At 44.6% G+C, this 24,917-nt stretch overlaps 1 protein-coding gene across 2 annotated transcripts in view; it reads right to left on the reverse strand.

Annotated features, from left to right (window-relative positions):
* Nucleotides 1-24,917, reverse strand: part of MYH10 (myosin heavy chain 10) — a 103,134-nt gene that overhangs the window by 42,557 nt on the left and 35,660 nt on the right. The window contains exons 4-7 of one of the 2 annotated variants that reach the window (XM_083805033.1): nt 22,686-22,713; nt 12,097-12,199; nt 6,114-6,143; nt 2,339-2,431 (exon numbers count right to left, since the gene is read on the reverse strand). In XM_083805033.1, the coding sequence (XP_083661159.1) occupies nt 2,339-2,431; nt 6,114-6,143; nt 12,097-12,199; nt 22,686-22,713 (254 nt within the window). The remainder of the gene's footprint in view (nt 1-2,338; nt 2,432-6,113; nt 6,144-12,096; nt 12,200-22,685; nt 22,714-24,917) is intronic. The other variant, XM_083805034.1, reaches the window with a different exon arrangement.

The following is a 24,917-nucleotide window of genomic DNA, read 5'->3' on the forward strand; positions in this document are numbered from 1 at the left end:
TTACAACCCTACTGCTTAACGTGCAGTTTGGTTGGAAAGTCAGTGGTGCTAAAATGACTGCTGGAAAGATTGGGGCTTGTTTGCAAGCACCCCCCGTAAGAGACCAGGCACTTGAACACAGATTTCTGGGTATGAAGAAACAGAATGCTCTAAGCTCAACTTCGAACTAAAGCACCATATTTTTTGTTCAGTAACCGTCCAGAAAGCTATATTTGGAACTGTTACACAGATAAAACCGTTGTTTTGCTGAAATTCAGCCAATAAACTAGATATACCACACGTGTCAGTACCCGCATGTCCAGCGAGGCAGCTGACAGCTTTTCACACAACGGGTCACAGAGATGCTTCTTCGAATGACATGGCTTGGGTTGTCACGTTTTGTGTGAGAGCAAGCATGAAGCACTACATAAGGTCTAGCCTGGTATAATTCAGAAGTGCTCTACTCTATTTCGCACTTCAAAGTTATTACATTTCTGTTGCCAAGCCCCCAGCCCCAGGAATGAAACAAACAGAGGCAACACAGCCAGTTGAGGCAGATGCCCACCAGGGGACGGGGACCTTCTCAGCCTCCAAGCTCAGTCACCACTGAAGCCGATACTAGAGAGGTCACTGATCTAGTTTATCTTCCTGAGAGTGAAATATGAATATGCCCTTTCAACGAGCACAGGAAAACCTTGCTCTGAAGTCTTTAATCTCTCAGCTAGATGACCACCATTAGTCTCCAACAGGATCCTGTTTACGCTACCGTTACAGCACTGAAGTACATGGCTTTTTTAAAACCACGTAGGAAGGGAAGCAGCATTTGTCTTCTTAGGTCCATATTCCAGAACTAACTTTCCTATCCACTGCAAACTCCAGGCTTTATTTCCTGAAACACAGGAAATACATGCATTTTGTAGAGGTGAGGGGAAAAAGTGACCGAACACTAGCCTTATTTCACTATTACCTGGCATTATCAGCAAACAGGGGACAGCCTGGCCTCTTCATGCTGCACAGTAAAGACTGTTAAGCCTGTGTGTGCTGAACAACAGCAGTTCTCACTTTGTGGGAAGACGTTTTTTAAGTCAGATTTTTTTTTTATTTGCATAAAGACGACACCATCTGGAATGCATTATACTTGCTCCTTTATAAAAATAGAGCTGGAGCCATCTGAGTGATTATGTTCATGATGGCAATGCAGGCTTCAACATAACACAGAGCAGATGCTAACATCTTGCAGGAAAAAAGTATCTTCATTAAATTAGTACAAGCTTTGATGGATTCGAGAAATGGAACAAAGAATTATTGCACAGTGAAACCTGTTGATATTATGAATCCTAATGCAACTTATACGAGCATCAGCCAGTAGTTTAAGTAATGTGGCTATAAAAAGTTACTGAAGTTGAATTTCTACAGTACTCTGCTCTCCCTCCTTGATTGATAAATCTGAAGGATTTAACCATGCAACTTTCCAGAGTCCTTATCGCTTGAGCTGAATTCATACAAATAAATCCAAGCAACCGTTGAAACGTCAAGGCAGCCAAGAAATCTTTCATTTGTTCTGTAAATTTTAGTTCAGTTCTTGCAAAAAAAAAAAAAAAAAGACTTAATGCCTCCCACACAGTTATAAAGCAGTACTAAAAACCTCTTTCCCCTGAAAACAGGAGACTGCTTTTTTTCTTAAGGGAAATTTTTAAAAAAGTGGTAAATAGCTATTCACCCCAAATTCCACTACTGGTTTCAGAACAATGGAACGCACAAAGAGTTACCTACCAATAAAACGAGGCACTGACCCAACAAAACTCAACCTGCTGCGTGAGGATGCCCTACACCTTGAAGGTAAGTCACACTTTCTGGCTTCTCTTCAGCAAAGGGGTCAGAAGCACATCGAGATTTAGAAGTGTTTTTATATGCAAGTCTGGTGCTTTATTTTAATTGAGGATGTTCTCTCTAAACCAATCGATACAGTCACAGCTATTGACAGGAAGGCTACATATTTAGCCAAATCCTAGAGATGCTGTATTCCTTCATCCTTTATAGATATACAGCAGTAATTTGCGTACGCAAACCATAGTTTATATTGACAGCATAGTTGCATTCATTATGTTACTAATGCTATTATCATTTCAAGGATAGTGGAGGTTGGAAACTAGATAAAATTAAAGCAAGTTTTGCCAAAAGCCAATGAGGATTCATCTTCAGTGACTGCAACACAACGCAGAAAGCCTTATAACAGAACCTGAAGCCACTGAGGAAAGAGCAAAGAAAATTTCTGATACTACTTAAACTCCTAAAAAGGAGTTTCTCCATGAACAGTAATCAAGATTTACAGACTGTAAATAGAAAAGGAGTAACTCACAAAGCGGGAGGAGTTGTCGTTTTTCACCGTCTTTGCATTCCCGAAGGATTCCAGAATGGGATTTGCCTGAAGAAGCTGACGCTCCAGCTCCCCCTAAAAACCATACAAACAGAAAAGCAAATGGACATAAACACAGTGCTTGCGTGATGAAGGCTTCCTATAATCTGCTTCTTCCTGACAGTCATTTTACCCAGGTTGTGGCAGTGATACCGTCTTCAGAAGGAGGTTACCATCCTTCCCCCTCACTGCTAGATCTGCCAATAGTCTCTTCCAACCAGTGAAGAATGTGTTTTGTGTTGTCATTTAAGAGCGCACACACACACACGTACACACACAGAGGTGACCGAACAGGAGTCAATGGATGTCATAAATCATTGAACGTGGAAAAACAAAATTCACATTTAGGGCTAATGAAAGTAGGCACAGACTTCAAATGCTCGAGAGAAATAAAATTAAATTTAATTTTTAAGATTTTAGTGCAAGGTGACTCATATACCATCTCGTTAGTGATTTGACAACGTACTCGTATTTCTCATATCGACTTTTAAATCAGCAAAGTGCTCATTTTCCATCAGCTTTACATTGATGTTATTGCAACATCTGACCTAAAGTGAATGCACCTGAGAAGTACGCCACAATGGCATAATGGGAACCCAGCAACGCCGAACACAAAGATCATTTTCAAATTGCCCAATTCAACCAAAATTGCTCAGCAGCTTTAATGCATTTTTTTTTAATGCTTCCTTAAGTTCAAGCCAATGGATGTGGAAATCAAAGTACTTATCTTAAGGAAATTGCACAACAGCTTCTACAATTGCTGTCCATGAAGAGGTCTGGTAACAAAAACCGTCTGTGCTGCTTCCATGAGCCCAAGAGGCATGTATGCACATAGGAAAATATGATATTGCTTTCCTGCTCTGAAGGATGGTTTAAGAAAAAAAATGAAGCTGTATGTCTCTGGAATGTAGTTTTAAAAACTGAAGTTTGTGTTCTTAAACCTGCTTTTTCCAGTTATTTATAGCATGGACGAAGACCGCACACTGAGCAATTAAGAATGGAAGCAAGTCTCTTGAGACTTCCACGAGGTCAATTCTTACATAGGAATTTTAAAAAGTCACTAGTTAACACCTGAAAGAGGCTTTTATTTTTATATTCAAATATATTTCAAGTCCTTCTGTGAAGGAATGGCTGCTCATTCTCTAATGGGACCTCAGGCTATCTGCCCAAAGCTTGTCTACATCCAAACGTATTCCCTTTGGGACTACAAATTCTCTGAACTCTGCAGTAACTAAAGAAGAAATGGCTGTGTTCATCTCAGCCCTGAACACACCGCTAGTCAGGCCACACACCGCAGGCATGCCTACACACCTCAGGTTAGGTCTACCACCATTATCTATTTAAAAGAGCTCCTAAGGACTCTAAAAAAATAAATCACAACTGGAAGAACGCTAGATCACATATCGCTGCTACGTGGACATCTGCAATTCATAGCCTAACCGGCTGCTGTGTAAAGGCAGCAGGTAGTGGAAAAGCATTCGCTGACACCACTCCGCCCGTCCCCTCTCCCAGCCACACGACCAGCTCCTGTTCAGACACCAAACCAGAAGTGGGAAGCTTGCTTACCGTGCTGTACACAGCTTGAAATAAACCACATTACGTATATTAAACGCAGCAAGCACGTCCCAGCTTACATTTCAAATTCTAGCTATTCTGGAAAAGAAAGCACACTGACTTCAAAATCCAGCTCCACTGAAGAGCGTCACGGTGCTGCACGCAAGCAGCGCGCTCCAGGCACGCAACGTCCATGCTCTGAAGTGCCTCTGTGCACCGCAACAGTAATGCAGCTTCGTGCATGGGAACTTCTGCAGCAAGTCATAAAACAATTGTACTCAAGTTCTGCAACTGAATGCGGAGTTCTTAAGAGCACATCTACGTGCATCCCGTGGGATCTGAAGAAAACATTCAGTTGTGTCCTCAGACGTGGGTGAAAACAGCGAGGACAAACAGCGATCACAGCCTAGCGAGCCGCTGCAGTTGTCGTTCACAAGCAGACTTCTCGTGGCCATCTAAGAGCAAACCTCTCACGCAGTGCAGAACAGCTTCAGAGAAGAATAGCGGTGGAAATTTTGAAACGGATTTCATAGTTTTCATCTCTAGATAGATTGCTTTACACTCAAAAATCTTTTTAGAAGCATTTAGTGCTTTGGAAAGAGTTTAAGTTTGGCCTGTAGGCATACCTCCAGCATAGGCATCTAAGCAGAACTTGGAAAAAGCAGTATCGCAATATTGTGGAAAAAGTGAAGTCATGCAACATTTCATGCAGGGCAACGTCAAGATAAGGAGGGCTTATTGTCTCAGTTTCAGAAAAACCAGCATCCCAGTGACTCGGTTCGTTGTGAAGCCTGGGTGAGGCAGGGAAACTACATGCTACTCACATACAACAGGGATCCACTCTGTAGTTCAAAATGACATTGAAACAGAAATGTTAATGATTATGGTTTATGCAATATCAACACTTCTGGATTAGCATGTTTCCACTGACACATTTCAAGTGTTTGGCAACAAGCAGTGTATCTCAACCCTGGCAGGCTAATTCTAAGCAAAAGGAGGGTTAAACTCAACTCTTCCATTTATTTTTGGAACAGAGAAATTCTTTAGCAAAAAAACAACAGAAAAACTTAGAACTGTCTGAGGTTTGGATGGACGAAGGATTAGGTTAAATACTAAGAATGTCTGTAACTTCTGAAAATGAGACCATGGGGGCTCAGACACATGATTGGGTTACAGAGGCTTAGCAAGTTACCACACACTAGCAAAGGCATCACAGCTGTCCATGGGACTTGGGTCTCCAATAAACCACAGCTTCTTTCCTCCCCCCTCCAAGTTGCACCACAGCCAGCTTTCAGAAAACGCAAGGGGGGGAATACAATCAGCTGAACTGACTCGTGGCAGCTTCTTGAGTTACCAGGCCTTGGTCACACCACACGGAGCTCTTGCAAAGCTCTCTCTTTATTTAAAGGCTTGTGCCCGTGACAAAAAGGCATCACTTACCACCTCAGGTTAGAGACTGGAGCATGTACCTTGCATAACACGTGGGAGCAAATCGCTCATCTCTTTCCACGGTCTTACCCTCAGCTTCCACCCAGCCCTCCTCTTTGTGCCCCTTCAGGCCCCGGCAGCGCTGCGATTCCTGCTGCCTGTGGGGTAGGCACTGGGGAGCAGGCAGCGTTAGCTGCTCGCTCGTGGGCTGGCTGGAGCTAAGGGCAGCTCAAGCTCCAACAAGGAAACGCTAACTCAGGCAGCAACAGGGAATGAGCATCACCTCAGTAGGTCAGGGGAGATGCCCGACTCCAGGTGAGCCTTACGCGCTTGAGAATCAAGTCTTTCTCTGGTTACCCAAGCAGCTATAAAAACATTCAGGCAAAATCACACGTTAACCAGAAGTATTTTGTCACTTCCAATGATCCTTGCCATTTATTTAGTAGGTTATTTAGCATTAAAAAGTTTTGTACTCTCAGCAGCACGTTGACGCAGAGCCTGCTAGAGGAGTTCAGCTAAGAGGAGGAGAGCCCCCGCCGGTGGGTGGGAGTGCTTGGTGGTGCCGAGGAGCCTCTGTCCATTCTCTCAACGAAGCCATTAAACAGTTACTAAATTTACTATTAGCTGAATAAAGCACGTGGGAAAGCTTGTACAGGTAAATACAAATGGATAGAAAATAGAAATAATGTATTAAGTTGACCTACAAAACTTTAGAAGCATAAAGAAAAACACTTGCCTGATGTTTCACGGGTTTAGGTGATTCGGGCTGTTCATTGCAAACAAACAAACGCATATGTTAGCAAGCAAGCATTCCAGCTAAAAGTTACATCCCAAATTATTAATGTCAGTAGGTTTAGCTTAACTATAAACTCACTTCATAGAAACTTATTTAATTTTAGAAAGTTATTCACTTGTCATTGCATGCGCAAAATGCTAAAACCTGTGTTTATGCAAAGAACTAATTCCAAATAAAATGCAAGATGACAGATGGACCTTGAGTAACAAGGAAAAAGGGCGACAGCATTATTAGTTTCACACGGTTTTCCACATTTTTGCCAAATAACAAAGAAACCCACAACACTAAGTAACTTTCTCCAGTCTTAGCCCTTGCAAGGTGGTTTGGTATGGATAAGATGATCATTATTCTTCAAAAATACCAAGCAGGTTATGACAGAACCTAGGAGGAAAGCCATCCTGAAGGAGCCTGAGGTTTTCTTTCTGTGCTGTACAACATGTACTTCACAACTGCAAAGCCTACAATAGAGAGAAGTCTTGTTTCTTTCTTTCAGGAGTGACCATCCACATAAGAAGCAAGATCTTAAACTGAAAACCTACAAAGTTTGCCAGGAAGAAGGGTACAAAACACCAAGTGGGATGGAAGATAAATAAAGATAATAAAAGCCCCCAAAATTCAACTCTGCAGAGTTTCTGCAGAAGTGCTCAGATTTTAAATCCCGTCATTACTTCCATTACTCTGTCCGCAAGCTTTCCAATCTTGAGCTTCACATCACAGAGCCTATGGGGAAAATGCCGTGAAATATGGGGAAGAGATTTTCATACCAAGCCAGATGCACACTTCCTCAATGCCTATTATTCTAAAGCTTTAGAACTGTTTTAGCACAAAGTAACAGAATTGGAGAGAGGTCCTCAAAGCAGCTGGCAACGGTTTGGCTCGTTCAGCTAAGCGGGGTGAATTTAGCAGAGCTGAATCATACCCGCTTGGAAAACAACTAAGGTATCTAAAAATAAGGTTAGCTGTTCCAGCAGGAGACTAGTGCTGCACTCAGTGGAAGAGGATTGGTACACCTAGGAGGCATTTCATTTACCCATGTTCAGAGCAGATCACTGCTCCCTCGGGGTCTCCATTTCTGCCCTCACCAGGAGTAGAGCTGAGCATCACCAGACCAACGTTCAACTCCTCTGCATTTAAATCAGGGCAGTTAAAGCGCATCTGGGAAATCCTCCCTATGAGAAGCTTCAGCCTGAACTGGCCTACCCAAGATCCAGCGCTTCAAAACCAGTTTCATCTCTTTGAATTTAATAAAAGGAATTAAACCATTTAGCATTTCAGCTGCAGGGGCAAATAAATGCAGTCACAAACCTGAAAGTATTTATAGTCGTTTCTGAAACTTAAAGCAGCACCATCGTGCAAGCTGGATTTTCGTGAAAATAGAGGTTTTGTGGGGTGGGAGGGCTTTGGTGCAGGGGAAAGAAAAAAAAAGTCTAATTCTTTTCATCTTGGTATTGTCTAGCTCTGGTTCGGATGAGTGCAAACGGAGTCAGTGATGGCTGGATAGAGTTTTCATAGAACTTAGCTACTTGCTTTGAGTCTTGGCAGTCCGTCTGTTACCTGCTGCTCTCACCTGGAGACCACGAGGAGGGTCCAGGCCCCTCCGCAGTCTACAAGCACAGACCATTCCCCAGCCTCAGTCGGCCGGTAGCACACACCGGTTAGTGACCACCCCGGGCAGCAAGCGACAGAGAGCACTTCTCCTTGTGCCAGGTCAGGTGTGCATTTCGGTGCTGTTCTTCTATTTTGCACTGACTTTCCTCCCTATCCAAAACCTGTTTGCAAACTGAAGCAGAACCCAAGGGCCAGAATTAAGGCTTGCTATGTAACCACGCTAAAGCAGCTCTGTAACGCGTTCCTTAATACCACAATTTCATTCCTTTCTTATTCCCACCTCAGTATACAGGCGAGTGATGAGCCCATGAGAACTCGTTTTCCTCCACGTCTCCTTGCTTAACCTGCCCAAGCCCCTCTCCAGAGGGATCAGCCTCCTCCCCAAACTCAGCAGTTACCTGTCCTTGTTCTCTTCCTCCAAACATACTTTCTCCCCACCTCCTGGGCCTACAGAAGGACAACTGAGAGCGAAGGCAGTGCTGCCTGTGGCCCAGGAACAGGGGGCAGCTGAGCAGACCAAATAACACCAGCGAGGTTACCTTTGGTCTGAGATGCCAAAGCCACGGCACAGTGCTCATCTTTGTAAGACTGCTCCACACGCAGCACCATAACCACGGAATAAACCATGATACGCTCTCTGCCTGCAAAACACTCAGCTTTACCTGCAAAGTTCTTAACATCCTGCTCACCCAAGTTCTTCAGAGCTCAGACTTGTGGGATGTGAAGCTAAAGCTTTCCGTGATTTAAACAAACGCCTTCCAGCTTCTCTCCCTTGCTCCACACTAAGGGGATTGTACACGTGCCCTTTCCCAAGCTCAACCAAGCATGCCCTGGGCGAGGATTCAGGCTCACTTTCCTCCCACCTTCAATCTGTAGATAAGCCTATGCTCATAACCGGGTGCAAGTACAGCTGCCTCTAGAAAGCCTAGCCTCTCTTCCTAATTTCAGGGGCTAGCCTAGCCTCACCTCGCTCTGCCAAGCCCCCCAATAACACTGCTTCTCTTCTACATCACCTCCCACCCTCGCTGCCTAGCACAGCGCCCAGGACAGTACCTTGGGCAGAGAACGAGAGAGACAGCGTGGCTATGGACTCCAACGCTCAAGTTGGGAGGCTGCAGTTTCAAGGCTGTTCAGCACGGTATTTCCTCTCTCCGTGGTTACAATGCGTTACTGACTGCCTTCCCACAGCACCCTGCCTGAGTACGACATGCCAGGGACTCGGCGGGACTCATCTGCAGGCACACAGCTACTAGCTAGCAGGAGAGGAGTGAGCCCTGTTGGGAAGAAAAACTCTCACGGACGAGCAGCTGAATGCCCCAGGTGACAACGTTGTCTTCCACAGGACAGGCACAGCTCCTGCGCGATGCTCCTTGCATAAGCCAAGCATTTCACAACCTGCTCTTCCCAAAAACGCACTTGGTGAGCAGCTGGGACATGGCAGAACACCAGTGCTACTCTGGCCACGGCCTGAGGTGTCGAACTGTCAGCTACATTTTTTCTAACAGCTTTACAACAGTCTGTCAGGCAAAACAGGCATAAAATCCACCCTAGCCTTCAGAACAGTGTTGGGAAAATAATTATTCATTCATCAGCGTGCAAAATGCTTCTGAAAAAAATCCATGCAGCATTTAGAAGTATCATTAATGCATGTCAGCAATAATTATTTATCAGGATGGATAAAAATAAATCCATGACTAGCAGTCTAACAAGCCTATTTAGCAGAAGAGGAATGCTGTACAGCATGGTGTTACAGATCACCACCAGCCCTCTACAGCCTGCTGGTGAATATGTAAAGAGGAACAAGGACTGCACATCTAACTCCAGTTCTGGCACTACTTAGCTTTTCAGTGTTAGTTGTGGAGGTTGGACATTCTTTGTCTGCCATAAATAAAAACAAATTGATACAGAAAAAGGAAAGACTCCTTTGTATTTTCAAAGCTGGTTTGGTTAAACAATCTGCATTTTTCCATACGTATTTGCTTAACTCAGTGCTTACCGTGGCACTGCAGTGAATGAAGTGCGTGAGCAGAGCACCGAACTTTCATTCAGGACACTAACCTGTTCCTTTTTGTGCCTAAGCTGCCTTTTACAAAGAATAAAACTCTTCCAGTCTCCATCATGCCAGTCATCAATGGCTCACAAAGCAGCCGATTGTGACAACCATCTCCTAAACTCTTGAGATAAGCACCACTACCCTATTTGATGGCACTGCTAAGTACAGAATTAAGTTGCAGCTCAACCAGGGGTTTAAAGTGAATTTGACAACGCTGCATTAAAAAGGCAACTCATCCTTCCCCTCCCTGATGTTTTCTACCCCAACTTTCCTCTCTCCCCGTCCCCTCACCTCGTATCAGCCACAAAATAAGCACAATGGAGAAAACGCTTTTCAGTTAAAGGCTGACTTTGAGAACAGCAGCCCGAGCCTGCATCAGCTCCCAGGCCCAGCGAGCAGCCACAGGAATCGTGCTGACAACGCTCAGGAAGGGGTGCTTCTCTTAGCTAGCGTACTGGCACCAAGTGCTTGCGGAAATGCAGCACAAAAAAGGCCAAAGAAATATCCAGTGCTTTTTAGGCATTCAGAAAGAGGGCTTCAAGTGGTTAGGCTCCTGGACGGGTCATATAAACTTCATCCCTTGAGTTTTTCAAAATCTTCTGCTCAGCCCAGGTCTTGAGCAACGTAATCTAGCTTTGAAGGGAGACCCATTCTGAAAAGCACCTGGATGAGAGACTTCTGGAACTCTTTCAAATGGAGGCATCCTGAGATATCTAATTAGGTATCTAGGATATCTAATATCCTAAGATATTCTATCAGTAGACTATTTAAGAGTAGTTGCTTTAAGAGTAGTTGCTACAAACCCACGCTGCGTAATTCACTTTCCCCCAGAAAGCTGTGGGCAATCTTACTCATGTAGAAATTGAAGAAGGTGCTGCTGGTTTTGTTGCAAGTTATGCAGCGGAAAACCAGTAATATCCACGAACCAGAACCTACGCAGAAAATCAAGTCTGATGGATAACGTTCTGAACAGCTTTCTGCGGAGCCCCGTCCCCTCCCAACATACCATGCAATGCCATGCACACATGCCCAATGCTGCTGACACTCCATTGCAAGAAACTTCTTTTTAAGGCCTGCGACTGATGTAGGCACAACCTGCAGCCCATTCAGACTGCATGATATACATTGAGAAAGACTAATTTTCCTCTCCCCTGTGTAACAAACAAGCAACACTTTCGACAAGTAATACATAGGGTCACGTTATTTGATTTCAGTTAGAGTGAAGACTCATGTTCCCTCCATACGTTCAGCTAGATTCCTCCAAGTCTGCCTGCAGAGCAATTTTCTTCCTCTCCCCCTTCAAATTCTCGGTTTTCTTTTCTTCACAAATTGGTCAAAAGTCATCTCCGGTTTCTCCAGGAGTTTGAGTCCTGACACTCAACAAGTCTATGATTCCACTGAGCACCTTAATGCTACGTGCCATACACAAGAAAAGTTACAGACATCTCTGCTAGGTCAGAAGATGCAGCCTGAAAGCTTCCAACCACCACAGATGCCTGCGGTACTCCTGGAGAAAAGCGGGCATACAGCAGCATTGACTGGAGCTGGCTTCTTCCTTGTAGTAAAGATAAATAAATACTCCGCTGCTAAGTGTTCCAAGTCCTCATAGTAACAGATATTTAAACCCATTCATGTTTTGCGAATTGCTAAAAATTCAGTGCAAATTCTGGGAGAGATTAGCAGCAAATTTGAATAAAGCTCTGCATAGATCAGAGTTAGCGATTTGCTACAAAAAAAAAAATCAAGATTCTCCAACTTAAAAATATATACCCTCCTGTTGGTAATGCAATAAAGCCAAGCTTTTTATTAGCTGCTGATTTCTAGATACGGAAGGTCTATGGCAATTTTTAAACTTGATGGTTTTCCCCCAGTTAAGTTTTGAAAGAAATTCTGTTCACATGTGCTAGTACTAAAAGCTGCATGTAATGGGAAATAAATCCACTAGGAATCACCAGAGTTGAAGAAGTTTTTTTGAAAACGAAGTAGACGTAGCAAAGTTTTGATACTGTTTCTAGTTACAATTCTTGCATAAAGCCCATAATCTCAAAAAAGCAGTTAAACAGTTAACATTAACTAGAATTTTTGACATAACCACTCATTTTAGCCACTAATAAAGAGAAAATAATAGTTGATCAAAGTTACAGGGATTATATTACAGCTTATCTTTGATTCAAAAGGTTTTTTGTTTTGTTTTGTTTTTCTCCAAGAGAAGACAGCAGTTTACCAAAAGAATAGAAAAAAACAAAAGATTTCCCAACTTACAGGAATATTATGGTCCTTTCTTCCTTTATGGGAGGAAGCAACATGAGCAAGGTATTGAATAACCTTCTTAGTGTTTTCAGTCTTCCCGGCACCAGATTCACCTCTGCAAAACATTTTAAACATTTTCCTCAAAGTTAATTTTCAACAGTATATCAATTCTTTGTTTAAAACAACCTCACTTCATTCCATTTATGGCTTAGACTACGCAACAGAACCCCAGTAACCATCTAAATCCAAAAGCAGTGGTGTGGCAGGGAACTGCAAAGTATTTGTTTAAAATACCTTCTACATCCTAAAGATCTCCTCAGCATTAGGATGTTGATACAATATATAACATTAGTTTGATTAAAAGCTTCTGACTGTATGCCTGGATTCATACATTACCGTAAGTAATGAGAAACAGACTTGTTCTTTGCCTTGATCACAAAGACTGAGACAGATTTTTTTTCACAGTGCGGATACATATATATTTCAATTATTAAACAGTTAGTGTATCTTATATTCCAGGACCCGGTTATGAGGATTACTGGGCTGATGGAAACGCTTAGCATCTCTAGAAGCCAGTTCCAAAGCCCAGTAAAACATTTTAAACATCCAGCCTCTCTGCACTGCTCACCTCGCTCTTAGCGAGCCCCAAATACATTTACAGCCACGGGGCTGCAGCTTCAGCACCAAGTGAGTTAGGGCAGTGGCACAGCACACAGGTCGATAGGGACAGCAGATGTGGAACATTAAGACAGAGGCAGATTGAAAGCAGATTGTTGGACAGAATTTAGTGCCAGATTTGCGTAAGGGGCATCCCAAACTCAGAGCAAGGAGCTGCCTCGATGGTACAGGCAGAGGTCTGGCCACATCTGTCACAGTGACCACAAATGACGGCACAAGCCTTTTTAACCTAGATCTGGTTAAATACAGTCCATTAAATAAATCCACGCAAGGGGACTGCCAGGCCCGACTTCACCATGATTCAACAGCATTTCAGCCGTGCTGAAGAAGCCCATTCCGCACGAGATGGACACCACCAGTGGCAGCGCTAAGTACACGAAACTAAAAAGCATTTCATTATGTGGGGCTACGTTGGAAGAGTGGAAGTTCTTGTGTCGTTCAACGGTTGTTCAAGTTAGCGTTCAGAAACCAACTACTCCAGAAAAGTGGCAAGGATACATTGCACGTGCTTCCAAAGCTCTCAGCTACGATTCTGAAACACAAGTGTGAATTTGCTGGGGGGAATTTAAGCACATTCTTTTGCAGTCTTCCTAATGCCTTCCCCCACCATGCTGTGTGCCAGTTTTGCAGCTCGCCTGCACTTATTTAGGTGCTTAGTTCCTAGCAGCCCCTACTTTAGGCATGAATTTCTGGTGGTGTTTGATGTGTTTGACCTGGCAGAACAGTGAGCAGGTTTTGTGGAAGACACCTAACTGAGAGCACTGAACGGAACGGTTGTGCAGACAGGTTATGGGATGTGATCCCAGCCTCAGTTACCGCACCGCGGTCTGCCATACCAGAGGTTACCCAGGGCACCGGATTTTACTGGTGGCATCTCGGAAGCACCCACCTCGTCCTGTCAAACCATTTTTGTTCTGGTTTTCCTCACAAGAAAACGGATATAATCGGAACAGAACACAAGAAGAAAAATGCAGAAGTCACAAATACTTGACTATTGAAAAGCTTGCAGGAGCAGAAGGCAGGCCCCTCAAAACGTGTTGGCTACACCAGCTTTGCTCGATGCATGGAAAATAAACGTGGAATGTATAACCTGAAGAGCTGGTTACAAAGACAACTACTCCAAGAATTAGCTAATGAATAACTGGGCTTCCTTTTTGCCAAGATACCATCAATATGCTACACAAACTGGGTGTACTTTGGGACCGCTACAAGGGGAAACACTTTTTTTTTTAATTCAGTGAAAAATCCCATTTCTACCAGGCCCCTATGTCTGTTACATAGAAAATTGTAACAGACAAACGTGAAGATCAATAAGCAGAAAATATACCTCCAATGCCCATTCTTGCTTCCCAATTTGTCTTTACTTCTAGTTTCCCCTTTAGTGTAATGCTCATATTAACATAATTTATGACTACAAGTGATAATAAAAGCAGTATTGCCTGTTTTTAAGTGTATATTAAAATACTTTTAATGCTAAAACTACACCAGCAAGTAACAGAAGTAAGGAAATAAGTACAACAAAACATACATTTACATTTTAAACCAATACAATTTGTTCTTATTGTCATCAGAGCTTGGGAACACATTGCTAGCTGTGACTTTAAAACTAGATAAATAATCTTTTCTGTTAAGTTACAGAAACAGTTTATTAAATTTTAAAGATGAAAACCTACCCTGACACATCCAGTGAAAAGAAAATGCACAGTAAATACAGTCCAGATGTTAGCCTCCTAAAGGGCAGCACCCAGCTTTAGAGGAGTTCACTAATCAAGAGGCTTTTCTGGCATACACACCAGCACAGCTTCGTGTGGCACGGGAAGGTCAAAAGCTTGCAATACATTCCTTTTGCTAAAAGTCCTTAAATCTAGTAGAGATTTTTAGAGGTCTTTATGCAAGTTCTCATTCAAAAGCAATACTAATGGATGCTATCATCCTAGTTCTCCTCTCCCTGGAGCTTACAAGTATGCCAAATATTTCCTGCAGGATACAGAGCTAGATAGCTTTGCTGCCATATACTCTAAAAGAATTAGAAGATTTAGGATAAAGTCCTCTTCATTTATAGAAATAAGGACATCTGCATGCTCTAATTCTTTCCCAGGAGGGCAAACACGAGTTATAAAAAATAAATTAAGATCTTCTACCTCTACCAACCTGCCCAAAAAAGGTAAACTTCTAGTAACACAATGTACAATATTTATGGAATGGAAATGATATCACGAAGCTAAAGATTAACTTTTTCAAAACCTTGTTTTAATACAACTCAATTAATATGTTACCATAAATTAAACACTGAAAACCCTTGGCTGAGATCCTAGCCTTACTTCAGTCAATGGCAACTTTGCTGATGATTGCAGTAAGGTCATAATTTCACCCCTTCTTTTGGTTTCAATTCCATTACTAGCAGAAAAAAAATGGAGACTGAAATCAAATCTCAACTCCATCTATGGAATATGCCAGGCACACCAGGTGGAATCAGCCAAGCAAGCCATCTTTAGCACTAGGCTCAAGTTGGATGTGTGAGGTTATTCCATTAACTAACAAAGCTCTCTCCCTTCGTACAAACTACGTTAGAGATGGGTCAAACGAAGTCTGAGGGTCACAGGTAAATTTTTGCATTATCTGGAGTTAAAGCACTAGTCCCCACACCAGCAAAGCTTCTGCTTTGAATAAGCTTCAAGCACATGTAAAGTAGGAAAACCTTAGCTAGCAAGAACACTTTAAAGTTTCTACATGATTTTAAATTCACTGGATGTGAACCTACAGTGTCATTTTCAATAAAGGAAAGTATTCTTCAGGCAAATTCATCTCAGCTACAATTTGGTTAGCAAGAATTACCGACTGACTTCTCAACCAGCTGCACCTTTTTTTTCCCCAAGCTACTCTAACCTAAATCTCGCATAGAAGTAAGAGAGGCATTTCCTCTGCTGAGCAGATTACCATCTGAAAACATGCAAAACCAGCACAGTGGGAGATGACTCGCAGGTCACAAAGCAAAGAGGCAACGTCCAGGCATGGGAGGCGAGGTCTGACTTCCAGGAGAGCGGTGTGCTCTTCCCACGCGGCTCACCTATAGGGGCAACTTCTGTTGTATCAGCAGGTCAAACACCTGCCTGTGGAAGACCTATCCTAACAGAAGCACTGTTCTAAAGGAAAACAGCACTGAAACTGTCGCTCCTCTTACTGCCAGCTACACATCTTGTACAGGCGCAGCACTAGGCTACACCACCGCCTCTTCCTGTAGTGGCGACTTCTGTTGTCTGGACACTCGCAGTAGTTTAAAGTTGCTGACGTCCCACTGTGAGGGCTGGCGCCCATCTAGCACCAGCCCAGGGAGTCACTGATTTCCCCGGCAGAGCAGGGGCTATGCAGGACCTGAGATGTAGCTCTGGCACTCACATAGGACAGAAGGACACAAACAGGTACAAAGAAAGCTTTGAAATTGCGAAAGACTGTTCCTCGTCTTGTTGCCCATGCACACAGTCCCTACTGCACAGGAACAAGGTTTGTGAAGACAAGCATCTGCAATACACCGGGGTGATCCGATTGAGTTTGTCTAATCTACCCTATTACAGATCACCTCTCAGTGATTTAAAATACCGAAAACGAACCAAACAAGCTAGTACTTTTCCATGCAGGGACTCAGACCTTTCCCTTGCCCCAGGAGGATCAGTCTTTGTCACTCCTGATCAGCAGGAGGCCCTGGGATGAGAAGCTAACCTGGGGGCAGGAGGCCCTGTAGGAGCTGAGCACCCGGCAGGAGGAGACACGGCACCACCACCTTGGCACCTGGGCAAGTTCCCCTTGAGGACTGATTCCACGAGACCCAGGAAGCCGACCTGCTGCTCAGTTCTGCAGGCAGCACTGCTTCGATTCACACCAAGTGGCCACTTAGGCACCAAACCACGGATGCGTGCACTTAAGTTGTTTGTAGGAGAAAGTAACTGCGCAAGTGAGAGCCCCAACAAGAGGCCTTTGTCCTCCTCACAACAACGGCTGCGAAGAACAGAAGGGACTTATTCCCAGATGCAACTGAGCAAGTCTTCTGCCAGTTATAAACAGATATTTACAGCCGAGACCTGTAATTAAAAGAACGCTTTAATTACTTGGCTAATTTTCTGTAACGAAGAGGTCTAAGTGATAGTTTGGGCTAGCACAGAGGAGTATTAATTGGCTTTACTATTCACAAGGCTGCTTTACAGCCTCTCCATTCCCCTCTAGATGCTTCTCATCATCTCAACACCAGTTGTCTAGGGAATGTTACAAGTTGGACTCTGGCCAGAGGTTGTATACAAAAATGCTTGGTATTTGCTGCTGCTGTCCTTTAATAAGCAGCCTCTATTCCCTCCACGCCCCACCACTCCTACTGAAGCCAATTCAGATTAGATATCCTTGTATGGCTGCAAGCATCTGCTAAATGACTGTTTATCAAACCCAGTCTCAGTTTTGAGAATACCATAAGCTTGTAGTAAGATTCTCAAATTTAGAATCTATTTGCTTAAAAAAGTGCAGTACGGCATGTTTGTTTGCATGTTTGAATTTCCAGAAGTCACCTTGCAGCTAAAGACAACAAACCCAGGAGATGTTTGGGTATTTCTCATATTCCTAATACGCCGTAACAAAAGTTTCTTCATCTTGATCATCAGCCTCCAGCAGCCTGACACGCGCTCCTATTTAACAGAGAACAGTAATCAAAGACAAACAACAGATCTTACCGAGAGTCCAGCAGACGCAGCTTCTCAAAGAGAAAAGCCTGCACAGCTTCTCATTACAATTTCACATCTTACCTCGCTGTCTATTTTGTCATTTCGGTGTGCGCAGAGTGTAAAGTTAGCACTTTTCCGTAATTGATTTCTTATGGATGCGGGGTTAATACAGGCTTACAGGGTACTTACAGGCTAGAAGGAACATGAAGTTACTGGGACCACTGTCTGCATTTGGTTCCTTAAAGATGGAGAACAGGCAAGTGAATGACAAGAAGGGAGAGAGAACAAAGTAACAAAAAAAAGAGGAAGAGAAGGCGGCGCATTGTTTTATGTTCGAAGGCAACTCTTGTTTCCACACCAAGACCAAAAATTCATCTATGTCAGCAAGTCTGGATGGGAGAACTGAGTGACAGCCACACCAGCTGGCGGTGAGTAACACCCTCCTGAAGAGGCAGCCTCCATGCCAGGTAAAGGACATGATGTTCTGCTGACACAAGCATCCAGAGAAAGCAGCAGTAGTTTTTTTCCATTCCTGGTGTTAGGTTCAACTTTGAGAAGAGATTAGTAATTTTAACATCACACCAGTTTATGCAAAACTCATCTTTTGGGCATGACAGACCCCAAGCTCCTCAGGGAACGTCAGCAGGTGATTAGGTTGGGACAGGAAACCTTCAAGTAATCCCATTACCTCCAGAACAGCGGGACGTAATGAGAGGCCTGCCTGCAGAACTCTCCATCAGCCTAGCCTATTCCACACGCTGCATTTAGATGAGCGTTTCAGTGAGACAGGCTGTTCTTCAGCACAATTCTCTTGGGAAAACTAAATTAAAGGTGATTCTCGGCAAGTTGTAAAAACGGGAAACTTGATCAACTAGAGGTAGGAAGAGATCAGTGAAGATGTTAACCAGGCAGACCTTCACTGAGTAGTAGGAGAGATCCCTCTCCAGGATGTACAGAAAGACAGTTACAGCCAAGGCAACGGGAGAGATGAGCGTGGCAGGCACGCTGGAACTCCCCACTCACCTGCATGCACAAATCGACGGCTGTTCAGCCTGGGGAAGAGAAGGCTCCGGGTAGACCTCACAGCGGCCTGCCAGGGCCTGAAGGGGGCTGCAGGAAAGCTGGGGAGGGACTCTGTGTCAGGGGGTGTGGGGATAGGACAGGGGGTAATGGCTTTAAGCTTAAGGAGGGGAGATTTAGATTAGATATGAGGAAGAAATTCCTTACTCAGAGAGCGTGAAGCACTGGCACAGGCTGCCCTGAGGAGCTGTGGGTGCCCCGTCCCTGGCAGTGCCCAAGGCCGGACTGGATGGGGCTGGGGGCAGCCTGGGCTGCTGGGAGGAGACCCTGCCGCCCATGACAGGGGCTAGAATTAGATGGGCGTTAGGGTTCCTTCCAACACAAACCATTCTATGATTCTGTGATGTCTCCTTTCTCGCAGCTAGCTTGAAATACTCCTCTGAGTTACTCCTACTGGAGAAGAGAAAAAGTATTCTGAAGTCTTTCAGCTCTACTGAAGATCGGGGTCGATCAGATGAATGACGCCCTGAGACAACAAGTCTGGGATTAGAAGACATCAAGCCTTTTATGAACTGCCAAAGAAGTTTCTGAAACCACCTCCAGTGCAGTTAAGACACACTCCTTCCACCTTATTTATTCCTGCCTTAGTCTAAGACCTGTAAAACCAGTGGCGTGGAAGGAAAGTGTCCAGTTTGCCTTTTCACCACAGAAGCAGCAATGCAATAGAGAGGAGTCCTGGACACTAGCTCACCCTTGAGCAAAGTGCGTTAGACATCCTTTTGGTCTACTACACAAACAAGTTCGCCACAGCCTTGCTGGAGGTCATTTAACATCCCAGCTGACCAGGTGTCAAGTAATGAGTTTATAATGCAAACCTGACAAAAGAATATGGCTCTGCCATGAAGCCCATGGAGAAGCCTCCTTAGGAACAGTAGGCAGCTGTCTCCATAACCAATTTGTTCAAAAGCACTGCGCAAGAGAATGCAGTTGCTTTTGATGTGCTGCTTTTTAGGTCTGTATCCAATTTGGAGAGAAGCACCAAGACATCTGTGTTTCAAGAGAAAAGTTAACCTGAAGAGCAATGTGGTAATACCTACGATGCTTTTCTACAGTCAGCATCCAAGTGGTGATAGCAGTGTCGCATCAGCAAAGACTCCTGGGCCGGTAAAGCTGAGGTGAGGTGGTCAGCTTCAAGAGCGCAGAACCCTTGGAGCCTAACAACTGATGTGCCTTCACATTCTCACAAGGCAAGACCTAGACTGGATGTTATTTGGTCCTAGAGGTCAAGTTTGGAGATAAGGTACCTTACCGTTCATAATGCTGAGGGCACAGATCTGTCCACATTACTGAAGAAATTTGTATTTCTTTGTAATACACAGTAAGTGGTTCTTCATGCTGCTGCATAAGTACTTCAATGAGAAAATGCAAGTTAAGGCAACAAGGCAGCCAACAGAGCCTGGAATTCGTTGCTCAGAAACTCAGCTTCTGTCAGACACTGCCACACGTCTGCTAAGTTTATTCCTTAACATTGGTACATCCAAGACAGCAAATTATAGGTAGCAAAACTTGTCCAGAGTCATGGTAGTAACAGTTTCAATACTACATTTTGCAGTATGATTCCAGAACAGTGTTGAAATCCTTATGAGATCTACTGTCCATTGCTTCTTGCTTCTGGGATTTTAGATGGAATAGTAAATCCGTTAACAAATACTTGACATCCAGCAGAAGTGGGACCATCTCTGAGGATCTTATAACGGCTTTCAGAGCAGTCCCCAGCAACTCCAGGCTTCAGAAGTGATGTGGTCACCCTCTTCTGAGGTCTGGCCATAAGAAAGCGTGTCCCCTCCTCACCGTCTGTGTTTCTCTCTGCAAATGGATGTACAACTAAGCAGCTTACCAACTGCCTGGTAGCCAAGACATGGAACCTGTCACAAGCTCCAAAATATTCCATGTTGAAGTGCTGCACTAGATATAAAACAGGATTCAACTGCCTTTTCAGTCCAGAAGGATTGAGAGCTTACATTAACCCTACAGGTGAGGTAATAACAAAACTGAAAACAATATATCTTAAAGCCTTTTTCTGATCTACAAACACATCAGGTCTTCACTAAATCCTGTAGCATTGCCACTCTGACCTCGGCTGACCATGTTGAAGAGTACAAAGTTCATGCAGACACAGAAAAAACATGAAGCTACTTCAGCAGAGCTCACCTGAGGCAAGCACATGCTAGTGCAGCATCCACAAACTCAGAGGACAAGGCCTTTTTCACTCTGGGATGTTATCCCCGCTTTCAGAGCTGTTTTGTACATTGCACAGAAAGTAGTTAACACAAAGCCACAAGTTCTACTAGGGGCAGGGACCAGAGACCTAGACACGGCTGTGTTAGCTGGGTGAACCTTGATCTTACTACAGAATTGTACTTGCTTCTGTATCCCCCAGCCCTAAACACCTTGTATTCGTAATATCTATAGTGAAAAAAAGCGTAGGTTGAGAGGGTCCATCTTCAGTCTTCTCTACAATCTGATAGTTAAGGCACGTCTGTAGGAAGTAGGAGATGAAGATTTGAATCCCTTCACACCAAGGCAGAAACTGAACCTAGGTCTCCTCCCAGTACCCAACCTAACCACGGAGCTATTTCAGGAAGCTGGCATCCTCTCACGCTATGGCCTCAGTGCAGCTGCTGTACGCTGGCACACAGCATGGTCGGCTGATCACACAGCCAAGCTACCACGTCTTCCCTTACCCTCAGATAATTGAGCACATCCAAGTTATATCCAAGGCTGCTAATTGCAAACAGTTCCAGAACTGAGCCATGGAGTGGTTTTGTACCACCAAATGGTTTGGGTTGGAAGAGACCTTAAAGTCCACCTAATTCCAGCCCCTGCCATGGGCAGGGACACCTCCCAGCAGCCCAGGCTGCCCCCAGCCCCACCCAGCCTGGCCTTGGGCACTGCCAGGGATGGGGCACCCGCAGCTCCTGGGGCAGCCTTGGGCAGAGGCTCACACCCTCATGGTAACGAATTTCTTCCTCATATCTAATCTAAATCTCCCCTCTTTCAGTTAAAGCCACTACCCCTCGCCCTACCACCACACCCCCTGACAGAGTCCTTCCCCAGCTTTCCTGCAGCCCCCTTCAGGCACTGGCAGGCCGCCGTGAGGTCTCCCCGGGATCTTCTCTTCTCCAGGCTGAACAGCCCCAGCTCCCTCAGCCTGGCTCCACAGGAGAGGTGCTCCAGCCTCTGAGCATCCTTGTGGCCTCCTCTGGACTCACTTGAACATGTCTTTCTTACAGCAGGGTCCCCGAGCTGAGCGCAGTACTCCGGGTGGGTTCTCATGAAGCAGCCTAGCCACCAGGCTGCCATCAACACGGACACTTCCCCAACTCTGCGCTTCGCACAGGGTGCAGGCCTGGAGAACCCTACCATTAAAAAGCCGCGTTCTGTGCTAAGGTCGGTTTTCTGCTAGCTTAGCTCCCCAAACTGGCTTACGCTGAGTGCCAGCTCCCAGGGCTAACTTCACCGGCAGCAGAAACACACAGCTTGCATGGGAGGGGGGAGCAAATTGGCTCGCCCCTTCCAACAGTAGCCCAAAGACAGACGGGCTCAGCGGTGGCACGAACTAGAACACGCACTTCGGCTGCTCTGACTCGCACACCACTTCATTTCCAGATCCCCAGGAAGCTTCAGCTGAAGCAAGAAATCTGCTCCTGGGTGGGGGCAAACTCAGGCACACACAGAGGAGGCAGGAAGGAAACCGAGTGGCAGCTTGTTCAGAGCTCTCCTGTCTGAAGCAGATCCAAGGCTACGCTGCTGCTCAGCAGCGTTTCTAGACCAACTTTGATTCACGTCCCCCTGAGGGGCTACACACAGAGTAGATATAATACAGCATTTCAGACAGATACGTACATTTCAAAGATTATTTCTGATTCAGATCTCAACTGACATTTTTAAACTACAGTTCTTAAATGCCACATAAGCCTATAAAGCCTTCAATAAGGTGAATTACATTATTAAAAGAGTGTTTCCCTACATAAAACATGACTTCATGCTACATCATTAACCATTAGTCACTGCCTGACAAGATTAAAGACAGGACTGGGACTACCACAGCTGTACCAGAGACCCCCTGGAACTTGAGACCTTCCCCTTTGACAACAAGAATTTCCCAAAATGCCCAAAAGAAAATAAGCATTTACTTACGTGCAGAGAATTGATTGGTCCTCACGGTCTGCAAAAACAAGAATGAACACGGTTATAGTTCTGTGTCTGTTATCCCTTAATTTACAAGACAGTTTCTTTGGAAGGAATATTTAGATAATTTAGCTTTTTAGCTTAACAATTCTAAGGGCACTCTCAGACTAGTTTTAATAATATTGCTTAATTATTTAAGCTCTCACACACACCCCCCAACAAACACCACCTTAGACATTCACAGAAGTTCTGCCACGTCATGAAACAAAAATCTTCTATTAAGTTTCATAATAATGCACAGTACTTTTTAAACATTTTCAGACAAAGCTGACCTTACATCTTTTATTCTGTCTCATCTGAAATTCATTGAATAAAGAATTTCAAATACTAAGCATCAAGCAAGAGGCAAAACAGTTTCATGTACACAATACTAATGACCAGAAATGACTACTTGGAAATAGGATGAATATCTCAAGCAAGCAAGAGCTTTCCTCTAGTGCTTTTCATTCTTTTTAATTAACATGCACGCCTGAAGTGCTTCCATGATCTAGCTTATTCATTACAGGCTCGTCAAAAGGACATCCAGGGAAACACTGAACAGAGTTAACTCCCCAACACGGTGTGGCTCAGCACTTTTTTGACTCCCACTGCTGCGCTTATGACCTTTGAAAAGAATGCCTGAAGGTCAGTTATACCCTAGAAGAGGTATTTCATAATTACAGGATATTTACAGAACATATTTCATCATACACTACATATTAAAAGTTATATAATCAAAACATTCAAGTATACCTGCAGAAAGTAAAACATCTCAGATAGAGGTGCCCTCTTCCCCTGCTTGAGCCTGAGTTTTCGATGAGTTCAACTTTTTTTCATAAATTTGCATCACAAAGTTTTTGCTGCTTTTATGTTTTCAGCTATTTGTCACTTACACCAAGAGGAGCACAATTGCCTCCTGCAAACTAAGGACTTCACACGCTTTGTTTCCCAATCGGTCATTTGTAACGGATTGCATTACAATGAGTACAATCAAGCTTTGACTTGTTGAAATGTAAATCTTGGGTCCACGTATCAGACTCCCCGCTGCCCACCACCCGTTTTCCTCAAACATGAGCTGTGATGGAGCACAGGAAGGGAGCAAGAGGCAACACGATGACCAGAATTCCTTCTAGGACACAGATTCCAGTCCCAATACGACGAATAGCTTCAGTTGCTACAAGGCCTCTCTCCAACATGCTCAACAGCTCTGAAACAGATCTATGTTCATACATACAGCCTCAACATATTTATCATCACTTCAGGTAAGCACAGTAATGCAAACCATTTTTACATCACTTCTAACTGGGTCCAGAGAAGCTATTGCTAACCCGCGCTGTAAGCTACTGCAGAGCTTTGCAGTCACCCTACCCTCGAAGCGAGCCGAGCTCGTAACACTGTTGTGTAATATCGGTGCTGAAGTAGAATTTCAGCCCTCGCCAGCGTGTAAAAGCCAGCAAGTGACCTGCATTTCCCTCCCTGACGCTGCCCGCCAAGCCCCTGGGATTTGAGAAGTGCTGGTGTGGCCCCAGAGCAGGCCCGCAGCAGCAGGGGAGTTTCGGCACAGCCCGGCAGGGCTGCTGATGCAGGGACGAGGCCGGGGTTGGGGCTGAGACGGGCAAAGGCAGCGGGTGCACGGCAAATAGAGGGGCTGTGAAGGGGCCGTCGCGTCCTGGTTTCCTCCTCCAGCTGTGCCAGTGCTCAGGTCAGCATCAGGCAGCCCCGGGGTGAGCAGGAGTGCGGCCTGGACCGTGCTGGGTTTTGGTCCGATTTGTGGCCGGCTGACTCCGTGCCCTAAAACACATCGGGACACAACCGCCCCAAAACTTCAGCTGGTGGGAGGGAGAGCTGAGACCCCTCTTCTAGCTCCAAACTGCATTAGATCAAACAGCTACCTTTGTATAGACAAAGCACCTAAAAAAAGCAGACAGGGCAAAAAAAGACCTAGTCTCAGCAAAACATTGCACTTTCAATTAGTCTGTGAACAGAAAGTTTGAAGGACGTGAATTCAAGGACTTTCAAAGCAGGGAGATGCTACTGCATGTTGTTACAGCTAGCTAAAGCGGGCGCTTGTGGACTGCACCACTGGCAAGCTTTAGGCTTCATTTTAATGTCAAGTATGAAGGAAAGTATAAGGTGCTTTCCCAGTGAAAGCGTTAAAACATGCACAGGGCTGTACTTTGAACCCCTCGTACCTGCTTGTTC

Source organism: Anser anser (assembly GCF_964211835.1).
Source record: "Anser anser genome assembly, chromosome: 19".
NCBI lineage: Eukaryota > Metazoa > Chordata > Aves > Anseriformes > Anatidae > Anser > Anser anser.